Source organism: Chelonia mydas, chromosome 4, assembly GCF_015237465.2.
Source record: "Chelonia mydas isolate rCheMyd1 chromosome 4, rCheMyd1.pri.v2, whole genome shotgun sequence".
NCBI classification, from domain to species: Eukaryota; Metazoa; Chordata; order Testudines; family Cheloniidae; genus Chelonia; species Chelonia mydas.
Genome location: NC_057852.1, coordinates 118,435,065 through 118,456,750, shown reverse-complemented (window position 1 = coordinate 118,456,750; position 21,686 = coordinate 118,435,065). Strand labels below are relative to the sequence as shown.

The 21,686-nt window shown below is 41.5% G+C and overlaps 1 protein-coding gene across 4 annotated transcripts in view; it reads right to left on the bottom strand.

The window, feature by feature from the left end:
- SORCS2 (sortilin related VPS10 domain containing receptor 2) overlaps positions 1-21,686 on the bottom strand; it is an 807,861-nt gene that overhangs the window by 25,436 nt on the left and 760,739 nt on the right. For all 4 annotated transcript variants that reach the window (XM_043544690.1, XM_043544691.1, XM_043544692.1 and 1 more), the window contains exons 15-19: positions 16,002-16,122; positions 13,940-14,073; positions 13,060-13,188; positions 8,524-8,695; positions 4,359-4,545 (exon numbers count right to left, since the gene is read on the bottom strand). In XM_043544690.1, coding sequence (XP_043400625.1) covers positions 4,359-4,545; positions 8,524-8,695; positions 13,060-13,188; positions 13,940-14,073; positions 16,002-16,122 — 743 coding nt within the window. The remainder of the gene's footprint in view (positions 1-4,358; positions 4,546-8,523; positions 8,696-13,059; positions 13,189-13,939; positions 14,074-16,001; positions 16,123-21,686) is intronic.

Here is a 21,686-nt window from a genome sequence, read left to right as displayed (position 1 = left end):
CAAGAATCCATCAATTTATTGAATGCCTCTGCTTTTTCTCTTGTTCAGCAATTCTGCAGCAGTCTCACCTGCACAGAACAAGGTCCTGAATTTACTTTTCTCCCTCCCTGTTTTTTACATACATCAATGAAAAGAGCTGAAGGTACGTCATGGACATTTTAATTAAACAAAGGAGGTCACAAATAAAAATCCAGAACAATGTGATTTATTGGTGCACCTGCATGAGTCTTTCTTGTGCAAGTCTGACATAAGTAAATTTAGCCCAATTGAAAAAAAAAGATGGAAAAGGAAAGTAATCAAAGATAAAATTGATGGAAATTCTACCAGGCCTCTGATATTTTTAAGGCAAAATCTGAGAAGAATGATGCTGACTGTTCATTTTCATTACGAAGTATCAGCGGTCAGGCTAATATTCAGCATAATATGCAATTAATACATACTTTAAAAATCTGTCTATTAGAAGCTAATTGGTTTTCAAATTTAAATGTATAACTTCTGTACATTAAACACGTGCTCTTAGAGTAAGTTTGTTCCTTTCTGAAGTTTTACCTTGTGAGGCTATACCTGCAGCTATAAGTATTTGCAGGCAGTGTACAAAAACTGCATCACTTTAAAATCTCTGTATCGCGTTTTTACTAGTCTCATTGTATTTTGGTCCATAAAAATATTTACTAAAATAATATTATTGAAAGAAAATCTTTATAGGAGGCATGAGTTATATTTGTTTCAGAAAAGCACTCAAAGGTCGGAGGCTTTTAACACTTATTTTTTTACTTATATTGCACCTTCCATTTCAGAAACCCAACGTGCTTTACAAACATCATGTAAGTCATTATATATAACAAATCCATCCTATCATTTCTCTCTGTACTCTAAACATCTCTTTGTCATTCAGAGCAATTAGCCTCAATCCAGGCATCACTCTGAGCCTTTCCTTACCCTCCTTGCACTAATTACATCACCGCCCATTCACGTCCACTTCACACTCACTGTGGGTATGCCTACACTGTAGCTGGGAGGATGCCTACCACCTGGGAGTAGTAGCATGTGCAGACAGTGTCACGGGCTGGCCCTCAAGTATAAGTCTGCCTGACTCCCTGGATCCATACTCAGGAGGCTAGCGCATGCCACACCATCCACACTCATTTTTAGAGCACTAGCGCAAGCAAAGCTGGTGCGTCTGTATACCCAGGCTGGGAGGCACACTCCCAGCTGCAGCATAGACATACTCTGAGAGATCTCTCCTCCCTGAGAGCAGGTGGCCCATATAGCATACACCTACCTCTCTCCACTTCGCAGAGGCCAGATTGTGTGCAATTTTGTTTGAACACAAGAGTTTCTGTTTTTATTAAACTCTCTCTCAAATGACTCTAAAAACAAGTTAGTGTGTTCAACATACTGTGATCTTAAGTGAATGGAGACTTCTTCAATAGTTGTTTTAAGAAGCTGAATATCTTGAGGAAAATTCAGGAATGGTAGTAAAATCTCTTAAACTTGGAACAAACCCTTTTTGACTATGTGGATTAAAGCTGTCCGGATCTTCTACAAAAGGAAGACAGAAACGACTTAATTTTGAAATAATTTTTTTGGGGGGAGGGCATCTATAAAATGTCTGGATTATTCAGATTAGCAAACAGGATCATTGTCTTGATTTTTGGGTGTAACTACATGTTGTTTCAGCTTTCCCAGACAAAAGTGCCCCTCTGAGCTATGGTTTCACTCTTAGAGAAGGTGGAATTAGCTAGTTATTAGTAATTGTGAGTTCTTTTGATTGTCTGAGTCACAGCATCCTGGAATGAATTGGAAGAAGATGTTGCGTGTTTTGGGATCACACCTCTGAACAGACAGAATGAGAAACAATTACTGATTAGTTGGTTTGCAAGACTTTTGTTTGTCCAGACTATAATTTTTGTAGGTTTAGTTTTAAAAATATACCTGGTGCCCAATACTAACTCAGTCACAAAAACAAATCCCTTTCACATCCACTGTAGAGAAGCAACAAAACACAGATCCACGTCGTTCAGCAATTCCCTTTATTCTGGTCCAACTTGCTTTTTAAAAGAACTGAGGCTTGCTCTAACTTCTGGTAAAGTTTACTAGGCTGCTGCAGCATCTTATCCTCTGGATCAAAGAACCATAATATTGGTTCATCCTACTATGAAAAGTTTCTTTAAAGATCTGGTGCATATCTGTCCTGCAGTTTGGGACTTTTCCTATTCATGGGGCTTGAGTTTAGTACTGACAAGTTTAATGAACTCTGCCTTTTCCCTCTGTCCCTCAGAACTACATTCCTACTGACTGTTACATCAGGTAAAAAGAATTTTGAGATACTGGTGTTTATGGCTTATTCCACTTTCATGATATTCCACGGGATAAGGTGTTTCTGAGCCCACAACCTAAATTACTCCAGAATTTGCAGATTCCATTTTAATTAGTCCTGGTCATCCTCCTCAAACCTCACAATTTATCAGGACTCCATAAATCAGATGTAAAGTATCTACTCACCCTGAATGAGACAAAATACTTTCATAAGACTCCAAGGTTGTCTGTGACATTGGGTAAAAGTCCAATGGGAATACTGAGGGAGATACGAGGGGGGATGGGACTCAAAATCAGTTTAGAGATTATCCTAGTGGATCGACCTTTGTACTCAATCCTAATCAAATTAGTGTTCCAATAACAGATTAAATATAGCATAAATTTTATGCTTGAGAAATATACCTCCCCCGCTGCCATTTGTAAATCCACCACATGAAACTCCATTTACATCCTGCACTCATCACTCATCTCATGATATAGGGGCCAAATCACGGACTTTTTGGGAAGGCAATCCTTCAGCCCTCCTTCAGGGGGTCTTACTGCTTGTCAGCCTCCCAAGAGTGCGACAATTCTCAAGGGAGAAAGTTCGCAGCATATATTGCTTCTACAGATCCATACTCACCCACTCTCCTTCCCTGCTTCTGTTTATCAGATCTACCAGCTTGGCATCTAAGCACCTGACAATTACTGAATTAAACCTGAGAACACTATGCTGAAAGGAAATGTTACTACCGCAAATTTTAAAAAAAAACAGATAATGAAACTGAGGCACAGAGGTTATGGGCCTAATCCTGCTCCCTGTGCTTTTAATGGGAATTTTGCAATTAATCTGCATGGACGCAAGATAGGGCCCTAACTGGTCACACAGCCAGTTGGGGCAGAGGAAGGAATAGAACCCAGATCTCTTTACTCCCATCATTTGCTAGACAATGCTACATCTCAAAGACTCTGGCTAACAGAAGGGAAATATGGGTAGCTGGAGCCAGTGTCCATTTCCTGTAGACTTGCACTAAACATTCCAATCTCTGCAGAGGCTCCAACGTTTACTGCTTTCTACTTGGTTCCAGGATTCATGATGGAGGCCACCCATCCCACTCCCCAAAGCCTTAAGCTAGTACTTGGAGAACACAAGAGAAGTAACTTGCCTTTTTTTGACTATATGATTTGTTTCTGGGGTTCTATTTGACCTATCTAAGAACAGGAGAAGCAACAGTTGTTATGAGTTCTGAAGGGAGAGGAAAATGCAGTTCCAGCAGTGAGCTGCCTGTTTTATTTCAATTATGAATTGACTGAGGTACATTAAACCTCTGATGGAGCATGCTATTCTTTGTGCACTGCTGTTTCTTTTCTTTGAATTCTAGTTGATGGTTTTTATTTTGGTTTTAATTAAAAGAAAAATAAATGGTCTATTTCATGTGGTACTGCACATTCTCACTGCAACATACAGTTAAGTCAATATATACTGGAGCCAACATTTTTAAACTTGGGTAACTACAATTAGGCAACTAAATCTAGATTCAGGCATCTTAACTAATGATCTGATTTTCAGAAATGGGGAGCACCTACTGCCCCCACTAATCTGAGACTTCTGAAAATCAGGGAAGAGAAGACATCATCTCTACACCTCTGAAAATCAGGTCACTTACTTAAGTATCTGAATATGTATTTAGGTGGCTAAATTTAACCACCCAAGATTGAAAATGGTACCTGAAACCATAGAGGGAATTAGTGTCACAACTGGGATTAGAACACAGATACCCCTACTCCTGCCTTATATGCTCCTGCTATCTAATCACTAGATCATGCTTCCCTTTAAAGTAAGGTCTCCCTTTGATTGGTAATACCCTCCCCCATTTACAATTATCTGCATTAACCATGTGCAGCAGGTGCACTACTGCATGAGCACATTCAAAGAAATGTATTTTGGTGATAATATCTTCAATATAATTTCTTCTGGAAATCACTGCCCCGTAGCTGTTATCAACTTGTGGTAAAGTTGCAAAAGTGAAACCAGAGAAAAACAAAACAGCACAACTTACAATTAACTTGAACAAACACCACTGCTTCCTCATGCCCAGCAACATTCTCAGCCCTGACTGAGACACGGTAAATCCCAGGGTTCTCATAACGGTGCCGAATGGGTTCCCCTGTCATTGTGAGGTTCATGTATATTGCCTTAAAGCCATCTCCAAGGTCCACCTGGTACTTGGTGTTTAGAATATCTCCCTAGTAGAAGAAATAGATCAGAGATGTTTTGAATAGCCAAGATTCAAAGAAACAGGACACATTATTATTACTTATTTGTGTATGGTAGTGCCTAGGAGCCCCAGCCATGGACCAAGGCCCCATTGTTGTAAGTGTTGTACAAACACAGAACAGAAAGACAATCCCTACTCCAAAGAGTTTAGGACAAGTGGTGATGTGGGGCGGGAGGGATAGCTTGGTGGTTTGAGCATTGGCCTGCTAAACCTAGGGTTGTGAGTTCAATCCTTGAGAGGGCCATTTAGGGATATGGGGCAAAAATTGGGGATTGGTCCTGCTTTGAGCAGGAGGTTAGACTAGATGACCTCCTGAGGTCCCTTCCAACCCTGATATTCTATGATTCTGTGTGTGTCTATATTAATATTCCCTTATCTGTAACACAGATCCAGTTTAATGAGGATAAAATATTCCAGATTAGTCAACAGGTTGTAACTGCATTATGCTACACTGACCACGCCTCTGGATATGACCAACATGATTTGCAGAGCCATCCCAATCTATAAGTATTCTTTGACTTTATCTAGGACTCTTAAGCCCTGTCCACTGTGCTAGCAAAAACCCAGTTGACATAGCATATGCGTTAGCACAGTATTACTGTGGCTAGCATAGCATTTATACCACCTTAGCCATCTGCTATAATTTATTATTCATTATAGCTCTGCCAAGTGCTCATGAAAATGACACTGTCTTTCTAAAGTCAGGCCTAAAGTATTGGGATGATGAAGATTGTCTTCAATGTGCAACTTCATTAAAACAAAAAACATAACCACTTATGACTTTACATTGTCACTAGGCTACACACCATGGATATTCATGACAGTGAGTACAGAACTCAGATTCTCCCATCTGGACAGAGCCACATGACTGGAGCTAAAGGAGACACTCCATTAGCAGTTAGCAGTACATAGCCTAGGACATGCATTGTAACAGTTCTGATTGCATCCAGGAAAGGCAGTCGTGCAGCTACTCACCTGACAGTGCATTACAATAATTATATTACTACAAAAGGATTTCAGCCAATCACAGCATTGAAAAATCACGTGTTATCGCCTCTCAAATGACCCTGAAATCTTTATATGTTCAGTTTCATTATTCCATTTCCACACTGGCCACTTTCTGAAAAAGTCATACTTCAAAACCTCATCCCAAAACATGATGTTAACAGAAGATCAAAGGAGGCAACAGCAGACAAGAACTTTCAGATCTTTGCGTTACAAAGGAAAGGAAAACATTTTTTTTAAGTGCTGCTGTTTTGATGAATTTTCTTCTGTCTTGTCAGATAAAAGAAAAAAATGTTCACAAGGTGAGAGAATGCTCACAATGAAGATCCTGCATAGTTCTCAAATGCCTCAACTCCAGAATGCATCACCCACAAGGAGTTTATTGCCTTGTACACTCCTCTGCTGTGAACATTTTCTTCAAATCACCATTCTCTTTGGATACAGATGGGTGGAGGAGACAATACCCTATTAAAAGGTTAAACCAAAGGAGATTCCTCAACTGTGTCCTTGTAAGTGCAATTCACTTAGGTGACACTAAAGTGCAAATACTGCCTGTTTGCTTTCTTATGCTAGCAAAGCACCTACATACTATCTCCAGGGGGGTATAGGAGTAAGGTGTTAGGCTGTAAACCAGATCTGAGTTTTAATGAATGTTTTGTTCTCACAATGCCCTTCCTACTATAATACTATTTAAGGACCCTGATGTTTTCAAAGCACTGATTTCATTCTCTAAAATAGGAAGATATTAATGGTTTGATAACAAAAGAGGAAAACAGGAAAAATACAGCTAAATTAAATGGAACTTGGACACATCTACATAGTTCTTCTGCGAATAGTGGATTTTCTTGACATTGTTTATTCATGCATTTTGTGGACTGAGCGAGCAGAGCTTGGGACAGCTTATTTTCTTCTTCTTGTTTTTAATAATATTACTAGATATAAACTCAGTAATGTATCACTCAGACGAACACAGTGTGAGCCAAAGCCTCTTGCTCCTGTGAAACTAATAACCGGTATTCACATAAAGCAATAAACTAATATTGTGTGACAGATAGATATAATACTACATCTCTTTGGTGTTAATGGATCTATCCCGTAAGCTCACTAATTGTCAGAAGATCTAACTGGTCCCTTGTGCAAAACTTGCCTTTCTGTTTCTAACTAATATTATGGATTTATTGATTCTCAGCCATAGGGGGCAGCAAATTGTTAGGTTTCTTGTAAAGGAGACTTATAGTTCAGAGTATTATGCATAGCTATCACTAATAGAGAGAGAGAGAATACCATTTGTGATCTTTGAGCATCTTTGCATGTCTTAGGTGTTCTACCAGTTGACAGAGAAACACATTCAAGTCTCAGAATTCCTACTCTGACAAAAATCATATTTTTAGATGCCCCATCACAATTAACAGAAATGATGAATCACTGAGCTCTCAGATTATAGTCAAGTGCTGTTTCTTTACTAATAATGAAATGATGACAGCACAGAGAATTAGGAAAAGAAATGGAGATATATCTGACCTTACCATAGCTAAGGCCAATAACTACTTAGAGCCAGATTCTGCCACATATTAAGTAGTAACTTACTCTGCAAGTATCCCCATTGGCTTCTGCAGGAATGAATCAGTGTCCATGGTTGTACCATGCAGGCCTGCTGAAATGCCTGAATTTCCTTCAGACTCTTTGAAATCAATGGGATTAGTGACAAAGTAAAGTAGTACTCAACTAGAGAAAGTATGGCAGAATCTGGCACTTAATGAGTAAGTGTTAAGAACCACAAACTTACAGATTAGACTGTTCCATCCTACAGATCAGACTGTTATAGTCTGGTTATGCCTTTAAGGTATTGCCTGTTTTAGGCAACACAGGGAAACTTATCAATAAGGACTATACATAGTAGATGTCATTATCCTTTACTACCTGGTGATTTTATTTTATGTTTTACCTGATTACCAACAAGACGTGATTCACTTTTTTGACAGGCGAGATTAAAAGAGCTCAGAGCCAGATTTTCAAGTGCTCAGTACCCACAATTGGGGCCAGATGGTCAAAAAAGAGATAGGAGCTCCCATTTTAGGCACTGAAACAAAGTCCACATTTTCAAATCTGGAACTAGCAGCTTCCACTGTAACACTGTGGGTGCTGTACCTTTTTGAAAATCTGGAATACGATGGCTAATCCCCCCATCTGTGGGTAGGAATGAATCTGGGGTGCAGGTTGTATCAACAGCCTTGCTGAAATGCATGAGTTTACTTCAGGCTCTTTGGCTTCATCACCCCCCCATGCCTTTACTGAGGTTGAACATTTTATCTGTATTAATGTTGTCTGTATTCCATTTTCCACATGATTTTAAGTACAATTTCTTTACAGCTCACTTGAATCCTCCCTAACACTGAAGACTGGAATATTCAAAGCAGATCAAGCGAGTTGGCACTTAACTCACTTAAGCTAAGATTTTCAAAGTTGCTGATGTCTTTAAAAAAAAAGGAGTATTTGTGGCACGTTAGAGACTAACCAATTTATCTGAGCATAAGCTTTCGTGAGCTACAGCTCACTTCATCGGATGCAGTGAGCTGTAGCTCACGAAAGCTTATGCTCAAATAAATTGGTTAGTCTCTAAGGTGCCACAAATACTCCTTTTTTTTTTGCGAATACAGACTAACACGGCTGCTACTTTGAATGATGTCTTTAAGGAACAGTGGAGAAAAACGCCGTTGAGGGGATGAACCCAGTTTCTTAGACAGAGCTGTCATTTTTGTAGTTTCACTGAATACATTTGGTTAAATGGATGCAGCAATAGCAACAGAAAGGTTTGTGCACCTGTTTCTAAGCCATGGGCTAATCCCAGTTCACCCACCATCCAGAGAGGAGAGAAATTAGTGCCTAGAAATAACTTCTAAACGAGCGTTGACATTTTTAAGAGGCTGAAGTTCTTCATTACCTGCTCTTGCGTGACTACAAAGGTGATGTCTTCTCCAGGTTTCACAGCCAGGCTCCCTCCTTTGATGCTGATCTGCAGTCTTTTGGGAGCAATGAGTGGACACATATGCTGGGCTAGATTCTGCTGCAAGTCGACACCACCTTCACATACATTAGACACCACTTTCCTGTACCTGCATAAAACAGTAAGCAGTGAGCACACAGGACTGGAGAATAGCAGGTGGGTGCCATTGGGGGCGCTACAGGACAGTATAACAATGACTACCACATGGTAATTGACTTCTCAGTGGGACTGGTCAATGTCCCAAAGTTCAGATGGAAATCAGATCAAACAGCTTCTGCATTCCCAAGGAGCTAATTCAAGTGCTGATGAACTACTCTATGCCTGCGTGGCTCTTAAAACACTTTAAAATACAAATTTTGCATAACAGAATAATAAAAAACAGAGCCTGACAAAGATTGGCTGAGGGTGAACAAGGAAGCACTCAGGATTATGCTGCAATTGTGCACGAATCAGTTTTATTCAGGTTTCTTATTTTTAACCATTCTTTTTAACACAATTGATGTTTCATTCTTCTGAGTTCAAACATGCTACATTACAACGGCCATACACTGCCAAAAAACAAACAAACAAAAAATGGATTTTCACTGATAAAGCAAATAGCAGCAAACTGTGATTTTCTTTCCTGATTTGACATTTCAACATTTGGTCCCAATCTATGCAGCTGAGAAAGATGATGTTATTGCCAGCTGCAACTTATTCTCAGCACAGACATCATACTACACTGTAGTGTATGTTCTGTGCTCTATTGTTTACAGTTCGGTAAAGCTTTCCTTTGATTCGCAGTTCTCCACAGGATTAGGAAAAGAATCCATTCACTGCAGATTATTTACCCCTGAGGACATGAGGGGAAGAAGGAGAAGCTGACTGAGGATATATACTTATTCCTAAAACTGTAAATTATTTGAATCAGAGGGTAAATTGCTCCAAAATAAAATTAAAGGATTAAAATTAAAGGGTCACTGCCAACTTTAAAGTCATATCCGAAAAATGTGTAGTTACAATTGTTATAAACAGCTCCTAAGATTATCAGAAAAGAGTTTAGAGAAAAATATTTCTCTCTCTCTTTTCCGATTGCTTATTCAGGGCCTTTGAGGACTGTTCTCTACATGGCAAGTTGCATTCCTCATGCGCTGCTCTGTGGGGAGCACATTCACATGCTCTAGCTCCAGAGTGGCAGCCGTGTTAGTCTGTATCAGCAAAAACAACTAGGAGTCCTTGTGGCACCTTAGAGACTAACAAATTTATTTGGGCACCAGCTTTTGTGGGCTAAAACCCACTTGATCAGATGCATCATTTTTCACTCCACGCATCTGATGAAGTGGGGTTTAGCCCACAAAAGCCTATGCCCAAATACATTTGTTATGCTCTAACTCAGGCTCTGCAAGAAGTTGGTTACTAGTAATAGTAGTAGCACCACTGAAACTGAAAAGACACCAATTATGGGTGCAAACAGGAGACAAATGGGAAGCAGTGCACTGTTGCCAACATTAGTGATTTTTCACTAGTCTCTTGATGTTTGCTGCTTTCTTGAAAATGCCAGCTCCTGGAAGCATGTGGTTACCTGAGAATCTCACCTTTCATATGTTTTAAAAAAGAAAGTTTCTAACTCTCACCATTGTGAAGAAAAGCAGGAAAATGTGACCCCAGGAGCAGGTTTTACTCAGAGGCCAGCAGCTCTAACAGGCAGGCCTTGGCTTGACATTCCTTGCACCTTGTAGTGGGGTTTCACTCTGAGGCCAGCCCACCAATTCCCTGGTGCCCCAGGTTTCTCCTGGACCAACTGGGAGTCTGAGGGGAAGGGAAACGTTGGGGGCCCAGGCTCCCTCTCTCCACTGGGTCCCAGCCCAGAGCCCCAGGGGGAGAGATGTGGAATGACTCAGTTGCCTCTTCATGGGGCACCTGAGCTGCCTCCCCGGGCTGCTTCCTTCCTCTTTGTTCTCTCTTTAGTTTGGGGAGTGGTCGCAGCCCACTTCCCCCAGTGGGAGTTCCCAGTCAGTCCCAGCAGCTCAGTCAGTCAACCAAACATTCCCCAGCTCTCGTCCAGGTATCCAGTTATTCTCCCTCATCAGGGAGTCAAGGGAGGGAAAAGGGTCAGACCCTTATCATAGAATCATAGAATCATAGAATATCAGGGTTGGAAGGGACCCCAGAAGGTCATCTAGTCCAACCCCCTGCTCGAAGCAGGACCAAGTCCCAGTTAAATCATCCCAGCCAGGGCTTTGTCAAGCCTGACCTTAAAAACCTCTAAGGAAGGAGATTCTACCACCTCCCTAGGTAACGCATTCCAGTTTTTCACCACCCTCTTAGTGAAAAAGTTTTTCCTAATATCCAATCTAAACCTCCCCCATTGCAACTTGAGACCATTACTCCTCGTTCTGTCATCTGCTACCATTGAGAACAGTCTAGAGCCATCCTCTTTGGAACCCCCTTTCAGGTAGTTGAAAGCAGCTATCAAATCCCCCCTCATTCTTCTCTTCTGTAGACTAAACAATCCCAGCTCCCTCAGCCTCTCCTCATAAGTCATGTGCCTAATCATTTTTGTTGCCCTTCGCTGGACTCTCTCCAATTTATCCACATCCTTCTTGTAGTGTGGGGCCCAAAACTGGACACAGTACTCCAGATGAGGCCTCACCAGTGTCGAATAGAGGGGAACGATCACGTCCCTCGATCTGCTCGCTATGCCCCTACTTATACATCCCAAAATGCCATTGGCCTTCTTGGCAACAAGGGCACACTGCTGACTCATATCCAGCTTCTCGTCCACTGTCACCCCTAGGTCCTTTTCCGCAGAACTGCTGCCTAGCCATTCGGTCCCTAGTCTGTAGCGGTGCATTGGATTCTTCCATCCTAAGTGCAGGACCCTGCACTTATCCTTATTGAACCTCATCAGATTTCTTTTGGCCCAAACCTCCAATTTGTCTAGGTCCTTCTGTATCCTATCCCTCCCCTCCAGCGTATCTACCACTCCTCCCAGTTTAGTATCATCCGCAAATTTGCTGAGAGTGCAATCCACACCATCCTCCAGATCATTTATGAAGATATTGAACAAAACCGGCCCCAGGACCGACCCCTGGGGCACTCCACTTGACACCGGCTGCCAACTAGACATGGAGCCATTGATCACTACCCGTTGAGCCCGACAATCTAGCCAGCTTTCTACCCACCTTATAGTGCATTCATCCAGCCCATACTTCCTTAACTTGCTGACAAGAATACTGTGGGAGACCGTGTCAAAAGCTTTGCTAAAGTCAAGAAACAATACATCCACTGCTTTCCCTTCATCCACAGAACCAGTAATCTCATCATAAAAGGCGATTAGATTAGTCAGGCATGACCTTCCCTTGGTGAATCCATGCTGACTGTTCCTGATCACTTTCCTCTCATGTAAGTGCTTCAGGATTGATTCTTTGAGGACCTGCTCCATGATTTTTCCAGGGACTGAGGTGAGGCTGACTGGCCTGTAGTTCCCAGGATCCTCCTTCTTCCCTTTTTTAAAGATTGGCACTACATTAGCCTTTTTCCATTTCCTTATCCTCCCAGTTGGGTCTGACCCACAGTCCAGACCCTCTCCTGTGGATTGCTTTGTCCTCAAAAGCTGCAAACTGGCTTCCTCCCTTCGGATAGTCTCTCCTTCACTCTCCCTCCCTGCCTGACTGTCAGAGTCTCCTTTTGAGTAGATCCTCCATTTGGAACATGCTTTGCACCTGCTGAGAGGTGGGCCCTCTTGGCCCAGTAATGCTCCTTCACTCCTTTAATAACTGTAAAGGCTTAAAGAAAAGGAGTACTTGTGGCACCTTAGAGACTAACCAATTTATTTGAGCATAAGCTTTCGTGAGCTTCATCCGATGAAGTGAGCTGTAGCTCACGAAAGCTTATGCTCAAATAAATTGGTTAGTCTCTAAGGTGCCACAAGTACTCCTTTTCTTTTTGCGAATACAGACTAACATGGCTGTTACTCTGAAACCTGTAAAGGCTTAAATATCCCTAAAGGCTTAAAGGCTTTAAAGGTGTAAAGGCACATCCCTAAAGGCACATCCCTAAAGGCTTAAATATCACAAAAGAAATGAAAAAAAAATCTCAAATCTCCTTATTTTTTAAGCCTATCTTATGATTTTTGGAGTTTGACAAGACTTGTGGGCGCTTGGGTTTGGACATATTTTGCATGTTTGATGCTTTTGCTTTCAAAGAGTAGAAAAACCCTTAAAACCTTTTTTTAAAAATCAGGACATACCATTTAAAGGGTGCTTTATCAATTTAAAAAAAAATCAAGCTGACAGTGCCCTGGCCCTTCCTGCAAGTCCTAGCCCTTCTCCCCTCTAAAACCATCCTACACACTAACCCTACCTTATGGACAATTTTGAGGCAAACAATTTAACTATAAAGAGTATTTATTTACTTTTCCCTAAGGCCATGTTGTAATCCTCTGCAGGAGTACTCTCCCCCCTTAATGCTGGTAAAGTATCAAATACTTACCCTGTGCTGCTCGCATAGGCCTGCCCTAATGCACAATCTTCAGGGGGTGATTCTGGGTTAAACCAAAAGTTAGCAAAGCACTTGCTGGATTCTGATTTCAGAGGTGCTGAATGTTCAAATCCATAATCACTGCAAAACAAATCCAATTAATCTGTTAGCGCCCCTGTTTTATTAGCAAATCTGTTTTCTGTGCTTGGGTAGAAGTGAGGGAGACCCTATTTTTGAATACTATCTCATACCAAGCCAACACACAACATGCTGAGCCCAGGGTGATTTCAAAGGCAGTGATTTGAGAGCAGGATTGGGTCCAAAAAGTTTTGTGAATGAGTTCCATAGAATTCTCTCTGTTGGCAGCTTAGTTTTTTAAAGGGGTTCCTTGACCACGCTTTCTCCTCCACTTCACTCAGAACTAGAGAGGATTTGTATTAAATACAATAGGTCAAATCCTCTGACCATCATTCACATTTTGCTCCATGGGAGTTTGCCTGAGTAAAACATCAGGACTTGTCTAGTTTGTTTTTTTCCACCTGACACCTTACTTCAAAAATGTCCATGCTTTTGTGGTTCTGTTTTTCAAAAGAAACTCCACAGCACTTAGGTTCTATGGCAATAATAATAGCTCTGCATTACTCTGCCATGCTATGAAATTCTATATAATTGCTTGCAAAACCCACCAACATAAACAGTAATAGGATTATTGCAGTAATTTTACCTTTTAAAAAGAAACAGATCTAACATTTGGGAAAACAACCTCTCATTCAGATCCTGCTGGGGTGTTTTATTGTTGTTTTCAGCTTAGGAAAGTTGTGGGGTTTATATATCCCAGACTCTCACACACTTCATCTTTAGGATAACTGTGAAAATCCATAGAAAGGCTCACCATAAGAAATCAGAGTTTGCACACTCGCAAACTTTGGATGTGAGAGCAGATGTGAAACTCCTCCCTTTAATGCACCATGATGAAATCTTCCTCTTCCGAAAACTTCTCTGCTGACCCATGATGCAGCGATCACCCTGAACATTAAAGCACAGGAGTGTAAAAACCAAAGCTATGAGAAGTTTTGTTTTTCTGTGTTTGTTCTAAATTATACTGTCATGAAGTCCACCCACTTGTGACTTAGACTGTAGCCAGAGAAAGGCTGGTCTTGTGGCTAAGGCACTGGACTCAGGGGCAGGAAATCTGGGTTTAATTCTTGACTCTGTTACAGGCTTCCTGGGTGAACTCTGGAAGGCATTTACGTCAAGACTTTTAAAAGTGCCTACTGATTTTGAGTGTCCTGATTTGTGGTGCCAGACATAAGACACCTTAAAGGGGCCTGGTTTTTCAGATGGCATTTACTCCACACTTTCTGTAAAACAAGCCTATTTAAGATGTCTCAAATTGGGCATTCAAAAACAAAGACTCCTGAAATCTTGTCACTTTTGAACATCTTGTTAATCTCTCTGAACTCATCTGTAAAATGCGGATACTAATACCTTTTTTTCCTCTTCTACCCTTTTGTATGTCTTGCCTAATTAGACTTTAAGGTCTTCAGGACAGGGACTGTCTCTTACTATATGCTTGTACAGCTCCCTAGCACAATGGAGCCCAGATCTCACTTGGGTCTTAGGTGCTACTGTAATACAAATAAATAATAATAGCAATAGTGATTAACGGTTTGAGACAGTGATTTATTTCTGTAGCACAGTTCTGCAACTGTACAGTTTCGTACACGCTTATGATGCATTATAATGAATAACAACTGCTTCTTTTTTTCCTTTTTGTTAGAACACTCTTTCTGGATCATTCACAATACACATATGGCACACAGAGTAATCTTCTCCAGAAACTGAGACATATTTTCTAAAGGTCAGAAGTCTAAGGATATGCATTAAAAAATGTATGGGTAATTGTGGCCCTAATTCTGCAATTATATGCACAGCTCAATTACTTATGCCTGGAGAATGGTCACTTAAACATTCTGTACTGGTAAGTGGGTATTTTTAAATACTCCATCAATTTTTAAAATAATTTCAGAAGTATCCAGTTTCTGAAACGTCCATGGAGAGGTGTAATTCCACTGTTTCAATGTACTTTTCTTGTTAAGGCTAGGGGCTATGTTACATTCTAAGTACATACCTAACATGCCCCAGGTGAGGAGGAGTATAGCAGTAGTGATAATATATCCAATGAATAAGTGCTGAAGGAAAGTTTGGTTGAAATACTACAGAATGGCAGATGAAGAAGAAACTTAGAGAAAGAGGCACAGAAAGAGAAAAGGGAATAAATTCACAGGGAGAAGAGTAAAAATAACAATGACAGTGAGCATCATGACTAACAGGGATATATCTCGTTTAATCCAAAAGGATCACAAAGTGGTCTATACAAACAATACACTGTAAAGAGAATAGTACAGCGAATGTAGTTGCCAAAAATTAAATTTTGCAGGATACTGGGATTAACATAGCATTAATGCATTAGTACAGAACAATTGCCCAAAACAACTGGTCTCTAATACATGATTAGTCCACTGAGATTATGGAATTACTTCTGGTGCTTTACATATGAGTACAGTGCATGGTTGGGAAGTTGGCAGAACATGTAACTGCATGTTCAAATTGCTTCAATTAGTGAGATGGGTTTTAATTTCCAGTGTGTGTCTAACTTTTCACAATCCATCACGACCACCTATTACTGTGGTAAGTAATTAAGTATACTTCGTCCTTCCCCAGCCCAGTTTACGTAATAAAAAAAACACAAAATCTATCTCCTGTACAATGACTGAGCCTGATAAAAACAGCAATGGACTATTTTCATCTTTCTGAAAATCACTCTGTGGTTGTCAAAGCTGTGTGCTGAAATCCACACTCATTAGTGAATGTTTGTACAGTACAATGAATATCAAAGCATTACATAAGCACTATGTATTATTATTAACACAAGATCATTGTGTGTCCAGTACCTGTAGATCTGTGAGGTCCCAAGATTCATAGTCATCTTCAGTGCACTCCCTGGGGAAAGATGGTCTGAAGTCTACTTTCACCAGCTCCCAGTCTGAACGATAACTGATATGTCCAAAGACTCTGAACAGAAAGAGCAAAAGTAAAAACCTTGTGGAAAATCATCATCATACTTCACAGATTTCTCATTATTATTCACTTCCCCCTCTATTTACAGTGCCCTCTGCTGAAAATAGAAGTGCTGCTTCTTAACTTATCCACTTCCCCCCAGCTTTTGATATACATTTTCAGGAGCTCTCTATGGGGAGCAAACATCTGTCAATTGACTACCGAACCCCAAGAAACGGTATTGCTCATTTATTAAAGAACTATTTTTTTCCAGTAAACTGTTCTGCGACTGAGGTAGAGATATACATGATTTTAATGAGGGTCTGACATTTTAGTTTATTATCCCCTTTATGGTAGACACATTTTGAGTTTCTGCAATAAGATAAGAGAGGTTGAGTGTTAGCCATTAGAGAAGTGGAATGGGAGTCAGGACTGGTGGGTTCAATTTCTCACTCCACCACTCATTCATTATGTGACCTTGATGCAAGTTCCTTAGTCTGTCTGTGCCTTACCTTACCTAGCCATAAAATGGTAATATTACTACTGATCAACTTCACAGGGATTTTGTGAGGTTCAAATAGTTAATGATTTGTAATATATGTTCTTAGATTTTGGATAAGTGTAAAACATGTATTATTGTTTATAATTATTTTTCATCAGTGCATTGCATGAAGAAATTCTGACTCCTATCCCTAAAGAGTTACATCTAAAGGCTCAGTACCCCCTAAGCTGTAGTAAAGGACAGCCCAAAATAGTCAATTTCCTTCTAACCAAAATGGGAACTCCATTAAAGTTTACAAACCGGCCTGTGCTTTCAAAGCAGTCACAATGTTCAAAGTGAGGCCATTTATTTCCAAAACAAAATGAGTAAGTATGACATCCAGCAACAAATTAGCAAGGATAAGGACTATGTTTGGGTAAAAGTCAGATATATCTGTGCTTTGAATTAGAGCCTCATTCAGTCTCATGTGGCATAACTGCCAAAGAATTTAAGTCTGATTCTGAAGTGAACAGTTTTCTGTTCAGTGCTTCCACAGAGCTCCTATTCCAGGTTCTAGCAGCATCCACTGACTACTTTTGTTGTGCCCATAAGTTTGGCCAAGTCCACAGTTGAACCACGAGGTAAGCAGAAGACGGGAGGATTTGGGGCCTGCATTCTCTGGGCACTGCACAGTTCTGTTACATGTGACCTCCTGTCCCCCAGCCCTTAGAACAGGTAGAACTAAATTAGGAACAATGATAGAATGATAGGAATGGTGGATCTGCAGATTGCACATGGATTGCTTCTGTAGATTATAGGCACAAAGGTCTGGGGCTCCAAGAGGGGTTGTGGAATGGCTCCACAGGCTAAAGCAGTGGTGGGCAACCTGCAACCCACCAGGGTAATCCGCTGGTGAGCTGCCAGACAGTTTGTTTACATTTGCATGGCTGCCCACAGCTCCCAGTGGCCGCAGTTCACTGTTCCTGGCCAATGGGAACTGTGGGAAGTGGTGGCCAGCACGTCCCTCTGGCCCACGCTGCTTCCCGCAGCTCCCATTGGCCGGGAATGGCGAACTTCAGCCACTGGGAGCTGCGGGCAGCTGTGCAAATGTAAACAAACTGTCTGGCAGCCCACCAGAGGATTACCCTGATGGGCCACGTGAGGCCCACGGGCTGCAAGTTGCCCACCACTGGGCTAAAGATTCAGGGAGGTTTTGTTCCCTCTTCACTTATAATTCTACATTTGCTATTCAGACCCAGCGCAGAGACGTGGATTTTGCCCATGCTGTTACATTATAATGATAGAGCTGTGCATGCTCGTGGAAAACTTTGCTGTAACACACGAGGATGGGATATCAGTGCCTCACTGACAAATACCAAAGTCCCTCATTAAATAGAAACATGCATTCCTCTAGTTTGCTTATTTTACTCCTTTTTATAACGTATAGCCAGGCTCTGGGATCTGAGCAGTTAGATGACCTGTCTTCTGTCCTCTTTTCTTTAATTGTGCCCCAAAAAACCAGGAGTGGCTCAGAGGTAGAAGCAACATGTACAAAATCTCAAAAATGTTGTTGGACCAATGGGGGTATTATCCTAAAATTATGGCATCCATTTTTCTCAGGATGTAGATTGCTCATCAGGATCTACAGGATTCACTCCTTTGTAGCTCAGTTTGACAAGGGAGCCATAGTCTGCTATATGCTGATATTCATATGGGAGTTACATACACTAGATAATGACTACCTAAGTAGTCTCATGGTTTTCCACAGTGCCTACTGCAGTATGACTTGCTGGGCTGGCAGGCATGAACTGCCTTTTGCCATGTTAGATGTCTGTTCTTTTTTTCATGCAAGGTACTAAAATAATGCAGACTTCATATTCTGCTAATGCAGCTATCTGCCTCTGTTACTCCTTCCTGAACAGTTTGTCACCTGCGCATTACAGAACCTTTCAATCTGTTCATATTTTCTTTTTTTTGACACAGGTGCCAAGAAGTGTGATCAAGTGCGTGGTTCCAGTGCCGCACTGCTGACTCCGAAAAAAGGATTTCCTACAGAACAAATACATTTTTAATATTATTCACACTACTCCTCTACTTCCTTCTATGCCCAGAACCTACACTAGTTGATGGTGACCAGGTATAGTGAGTAGGTACACTGTCAACCTATCATAAAACATTGGTGGGAGCAGGTAAGGTCCATGAGCTTTCTTTAGGTGGAGGTCAGAGATCCCATTCAAGAACATTCAGGCTACTGGACTATTCCGAATGGATGCTTATGTTTCACAGGGGAGCCATGGTCCAGCTCTGACATAAATTGAGGTTACTTTATTGTTCAAGATGTGTGTAGTCCCTATCTGCATTCCACACATGGGTATGTTTGCATTCCATGTACCTGAGATTAGAGATTTGTTGAAAGCAGTGTCCGTTGTTCCACACCTGCGTAGTTGTTTTCCTTGTGTTCTGAACTAAGGGTATAAGTGTCAGTGTGAACTGATGCCTCTCCAGTCCCTCTTCTTACCATGAATCAGATAAGATTTGCAGCAGAGGGGAAGGAGAGTGGGTCGTGGAATACAGATAGGAATGACATATCTCAAAGAACTTCTAGTTACAGGTAAGTAACGTCCATTTCTTCTTCAAGAGCAGAAAAGTACAAGATTGAGGTCCCATTGTGGTGTTGGTTTCGTTATCAGCTGGAAGGCTCCAGTGAAGCCTTTCAGGAATCTGAGGATTGTTGGGTGAGAAAAATAATTTAGTCATCCACTGAAGAATGGAAGGCACTAGTTGGACCTGCAGTGAACTAACAGAAGGTGAAACTTCCTGAGGTGAAGGATGTAGTCTAAAATAGCAGGAGTACCCTCCATCTCTGAGGACAAATGGTTCTTTTGCATCCAGGTGGAGAAATGTTTCCATTTAGCCCAACAGCATTTCCTGGTTGACTCTTACCCGCTTTGATTAAGAATGGATTGAACGGTCTCTGAACATGAACACTCTAAGTCTGGTGTCCATCAAAATACCAGGCTGTGAGGCAGAGAGGGCCTGGTTTGGGGTGTCTAGTCTTGCCATTAGCCTGGGTCACCAGATCCAGGAAGGATCACATGGCAGTGGGAGGGCAGATTGACATCCACATCAAATCTGCGAACCAGAATTGTCTGTGCCACTTGGGTGTGATGAGAATGACTCTAGCTTTGTTGTGGTGAATCTTTCGCAGCACCTGCAGCAGTAGTAGAATGGGAGGAAAGGCATACCTCAGGTGGTCTGTCCAGAATAATAGAAGGGCATCACATGTAGATCCCTGCCCAGACCTGCTCTGGAGAAATAAAGGATGGAATTTTTGTTTGTCTGTGAGGCAAACGTGTGATGGCATTCCCTACTGGTGAAAATCTTTTCCAGGATGCAACTGTGTAACTCCCATTCGTGGTCTGTGGCGAAGTGTCTGCTGATTGTCCTCCAGAGAATTCTGTGCACCTGGTAGGTATGTTACCAAGAGTGTTTTGCAGTTTCTAACGCACCAGTTCAATAAGTTGACTGCCTCTACACACTGAGAAAGAATCTTGCTCCACCCAGTTTGTTTATGTAGAATTCACTCACCATGTTATCTAATACTACCTGGATATGGTGGGACCAAATTAGTGGAAAGAATGGATTGCAGGCTAGGGGGACTGCTCTCAGCTCTAGTAGATCGATATGCAACCTGGATGGTCCATCTGGGATCCCTGTCCTATGAGGGATGCGTCCGTGATAATGTGGGTGCAGTGAAAGATATTCCTGCATGCACTTGCTGTGGACAAAAGAACAGTGTTGTCAGGAACTGTTACCTTGATGTTCATGTTGTCTCTGTCTGGAGAGTAAACAGATCAGAGCCAGACCTATAGATAATGAAGATGGAGCCTGGCAAATGGAGTTACATAAGTAGACCAGCTCATGTGTCCTACTAGGGAAAGACAGACCTTGACTATGGTTTGAAGACCGAGAGTGAATTTTGTTTTCAGGTTGTTCATGGCATGGAATCTCTCCAAAGGTCGGTAGGCCATGGTTGAGATCAAATCTAGGGTCACTTCTATAAAGTCTATAGTGCTTGTGGGAGTCAAAGGGGACTTTTCTTTGTTGATGCAGACTCCCAAGGATGCCAGGAAACAGAATACAAATATGGTTTCTGATTGGACTTCCTGACTGGATTTGCCCATTAGTAGCCAACTGGGAAGGTACGGGAACATGGTGTAACCATGTTGTCTCACCTCGGCTGCCACTACTGAGAAGACCTTTGTGCTGTGGTTAGTCCAAACAAAAGTACTCTGAACTAATAGTGTTCTTGTCTTACCAGAAACCCAAGGAAAGTTCTGTGGGGACTGATGAATGTCTACACGAAAGTAAAAAGAAAAGGAGTACTTTTGTAGCTTGTAGCTCACGAAAGCTTATGCTCAAATAAATTGATTAGTCTCTAAGGTGCCACAAGTACTCCTTTTCTTTTTGCAAATACAGACTAACACGGCTGTTACTCTGAAACCTACATGAAAGTAAGCACCTTTCATGTCAAGAGCCACAACCCACATGCCCTCCTCTAAGGAGTGAGTTGTTGATCCCAACATAATCATTCAGAATTTTGACTTGTAAATAAAAACATTTAACTACTGAAGATACAAAATGGGTCTCCCACCTCCAATTCTCTGGGAACTATAAAGTAGAACCTCTTTCTTGATGGTGATGAAGCACCTGCTCTATGGTCCCTTGCTGAAGGACAGAAACCGCCTCCTGATGGAGAATTTCCTAGTGAGAGTGGTCCCTGAAAAGGGGCTGAGGAGGGGATTAGTGAGGGGGAGGGGAGAGAAACTTGATAGCATAGCTGAAGTGGATGATTTCCAGTACCCACTTGTTTGTTGTTATTGCCCTCCAGCTGTGCACAAAGAGGGTGAGATAATCACTGAAGGTTTGGGGGACAGTATGTAATGGCATCAATGGAGGTACATGGTTCTTGAATGTCCCATCAAAATGAACTCCCTGGTGACAGGTGGGGTTGAGCAACGGAAGATGTTGAGATGGAGGAAGTAGGGTATCTGGGGGTTGGCACCCTCTGCTGTTTACGTGATGGTTCGTAAGGGCA